This window comes from Eufriesea mexicana, unplaced genomic scaffold (assembly GCF_001483705.2).
Source record: "Eufriesea mexicana isolate 0111107269 unplaced genomic scaffold, ASM148370v2 scaffold2481, whole genome shotgun sequence".
Lineage (NCBI taxonomy): Eukaryota > Metazoa > Arthropoda > Insecta > Hymenoptera > Apidae > Eufriesea > Eufriesea mexicana.
In genome coordinates, this window is record NW_016910539.1 from 219,274 (window position 1) to 221,972 (window position 2,699).

The 2,699-nt window shown below is 28.5% G+C and overlaps 1 protein-coding gene across 1 annotated transcript; it reads left to right on the plus strand.

The window, feature by feature from the left end:
- The first annotated feature begins 1,053 nt into the window (after positions 1-1,053).
- Positions 1,054-2,699, plus strand: qm (geranylgeranyl pyrophosphate synthase quemao). The gene is made up of 7 exons (XM_017903620.1): positions 1,054-1,266; positions 1,399-1,553; positions 1,673-1,817; positions 1,888-2,008; positions 2,083-2,222; positions 2,283-2,385; positions 2,458-2,699. Exons 1-7 carry the CDS (start codon positions 1,210-1,212, stop codon positions 2,697-2,699), a joined length of 963 nt encoding a protein of 320 aa, XP_017759109.1. The 5' UTR covers positions 1,054-1,209.

A 2,699-nucleotide genomic window follows, 5' to 3' on the forward strand; every position in this document is an offset into this window, starting at 1 on the left:
CGTCGTGAACTAGTCAGAGTACAATTGTATTTTTGTAACTTATATTCGCATTGAATTCTACACGCAACAAGCGTGAAGCATTTGTAGAAAAAAATTGAAAAAATGTTCATTTACATAAAAAATTTACATAAAACATTTCATAAAGAATAAAAGTCAATTATGAAACCTTTTTATATACTGACGCGAATTGTACATATGTATCATGTAAGACTTTTTATAAGTTATTGTATAATTATTTTTTTGTAAGAATAAATCACACTTTGCTATAACTGTATTTCTTCAATTGTACGGGTAAATCCTTTCAGACACTATAATTAATGTTGATAAGCATTTGTCAACAAATATTTTTCGAAATCTTTTACGATAATTGACGGAAAAGAAATTAAGTCGAAGCTACATTGATAAAATTAAGACTTCCGTAATGTCTGTGATCAATTTTTAACAATTAATGATAAGAATTTATATAATAAATAACAAATTAGATAAATTGATTAATCAGAGCGGTTATACAAAATGACTCACTGCTATACCGAATGCATCCAATTTAAGGTTATTGAAGAACAAATTCCTTTCTTATGACACTTTTGTACTTACGTCATATTTAAATGATGCGGCAGTCTATATTGTTGATATACGATAGTATTAGTGATTGTTTAAATTAATTTTTAATGATTTTGTAAAATTTGTAAGATTTTGTCTTTTTGTTGCTACAGATTTTGTCGATTTGATTTCACTTGACTCCTAACTTTAGGATAAATAAAAAAAAACATGTGTCTTGAAAATGTTTAGTATGGCGTAAAGAAAGATAAACGATACTAATATGAAGCATATATTATCTTTTATTCGATTTAAAAAATGACTGAATTTTCATTTTCAAAGAAATATATACATATGTATATATAAGTTTTTCCTACATATTTTTACTTTGAAATTACTCAAATAGATAAACAACTTTTTAATGATTTTATACAAGCGGTGATCAACAAACATGCGATATACATTGTATATATATGCATTACTTTATCTACGTGAACACCACAACGTGATCGCATAGCAGACGACGCACTGCACGGAGCAGCGTCGGCTCTACTTGTAAGCGTGTAGTCCGTCAGTATCGCTGATTATTTGGTACACGTTAGTTCTAAATAATTGTACTTATTAAAGTAAATACGATTTGATTCAATTGTTTCTATTGTGTTGGAATACGTTATGGAGCAAGATAAAAATATACCTTATTCGCAGACCGGTGACAAGGAAGAAGATAAGGTTAGTTTGCATTTAGTTATGAATCCTGAATAGTGAGGTTAAGAAATATGTCAAAGTGACAAGAATGAACTGTGTACACTATTATATTACGTCGTCTTGTGTCTTAAAAATTTTAAGTATGTTTCTTTATAGATATTATTGGAACCGTTTAGTTACATTCTTCGAGTCCCTGGAAAACAGATCAGGGCCAAATTAGCACATGCTTTCAATTATTGGTTAAAAATACCGCAAGATAAATTTCGTAATGTTGGAGATATTATACAGCTACTCCATACTTCCAGCCTTCTGTGAGTTTGCAGAGTTCGTTTATTTTGATAGTTTGATAGTTTGAAACATCTTTCCGTCATCAGTGATTCTACTGAATATATTTATGGAACAATGAGTTTATAGAGTGTGATATTTACAGAATTGATGACATTCAAGATAATTCGGTTTTAAGAAGGGGTATTCCTGTAGCTCATAATATTTATGGTACAGCAAATACCATAAATGCTGCAAATTATGTCCTATTTATTGCTTTGGAAAAAGTGCTCGCTTTAAATCATCCAGAGGTAAACATATCATATACAAATTTTTATATTTTATACATTTTTATTTTAATACTTTTAAAATTTATGTTAGGCTACGCAAGTATATGTAGAACAATTATTAGAACTTCATAGAGGTCAGGGGATGGAAATTTATTGGAGAGATAATTATATTTGCCCTTCTGAAACAGCCTATAAACAAATGACAATTCGAAGTAAGCTTTAAGTAATTAATTAATTAATTTTCAAATGATTTTATATTCCAGTGTATTTTAATCCTTTTCTATAGAAACAGGTGGACTGTTTAATTTAGCTGTGAGATTAATGCAACTATTTTCTGAATGCAAAGAAGATTATACACCCTTAGCTGGTATCTTAGGGCTTTATTTTCAAATTCGTGATGATTACTGTAATTTAATATTACAAGAGGTAAGTTTTCAGATTAAATAAATAAATTAATACTTTGGTATATATTCATAATTTTTATAGTATGCTGAAAATAAAAGTTACTGCGAGGATCTTTCTGAAGGAAAATTTAGTTTTCCTATTATACATGCTGTGCAAAGTCATTCAGAAGATAGACAAATAATGAGTATCCTTTATATAAATACAAGTAATGTTATGTTTACAATATATTTCAATATTGTTATTATTTCTTAAATAGAGGATATAGATATTCTCAGGCAACGAACTAAGGATATCGAGGTAAAACGATATTGTGTTAATTTGTTAGAAAAATTTGGATCCTTTGCTTATACCAGAAATGTGTTAGAAGAATTGGATAAGAAAGCAAGAGATGAAGTTCACCGTTTAGGTGGAAATCCTATATTAGTTGAAATTTTAGATGAATTAATGTGTTGGAAGCATCAAGATGCTCAACAACAGAATAAAAAAGGTGTAATATAA

Coding starts and splice junctions, on each gene's coding strand:
- qm (XM_017903620.1), top strand. CDS start 1,210: ATGGAGCAAGATAAAAATATACCTTATTCGCAGACCGGTGACAAGGAA. Junction 1,554..1,672: donor CTCCATACTTCCAGCCTTCT/GTGAGTTTGCAG, acceptor TGATATTTACAG/AATTGATGACATTCAAGATA. Junction 2,009..2,082: donor TAAACAAATGACAATTCGAA/GTAAGCTTTAAG, acceptor CCTTTTCTATAG/AAACAGGTGGACTGTTTAAT.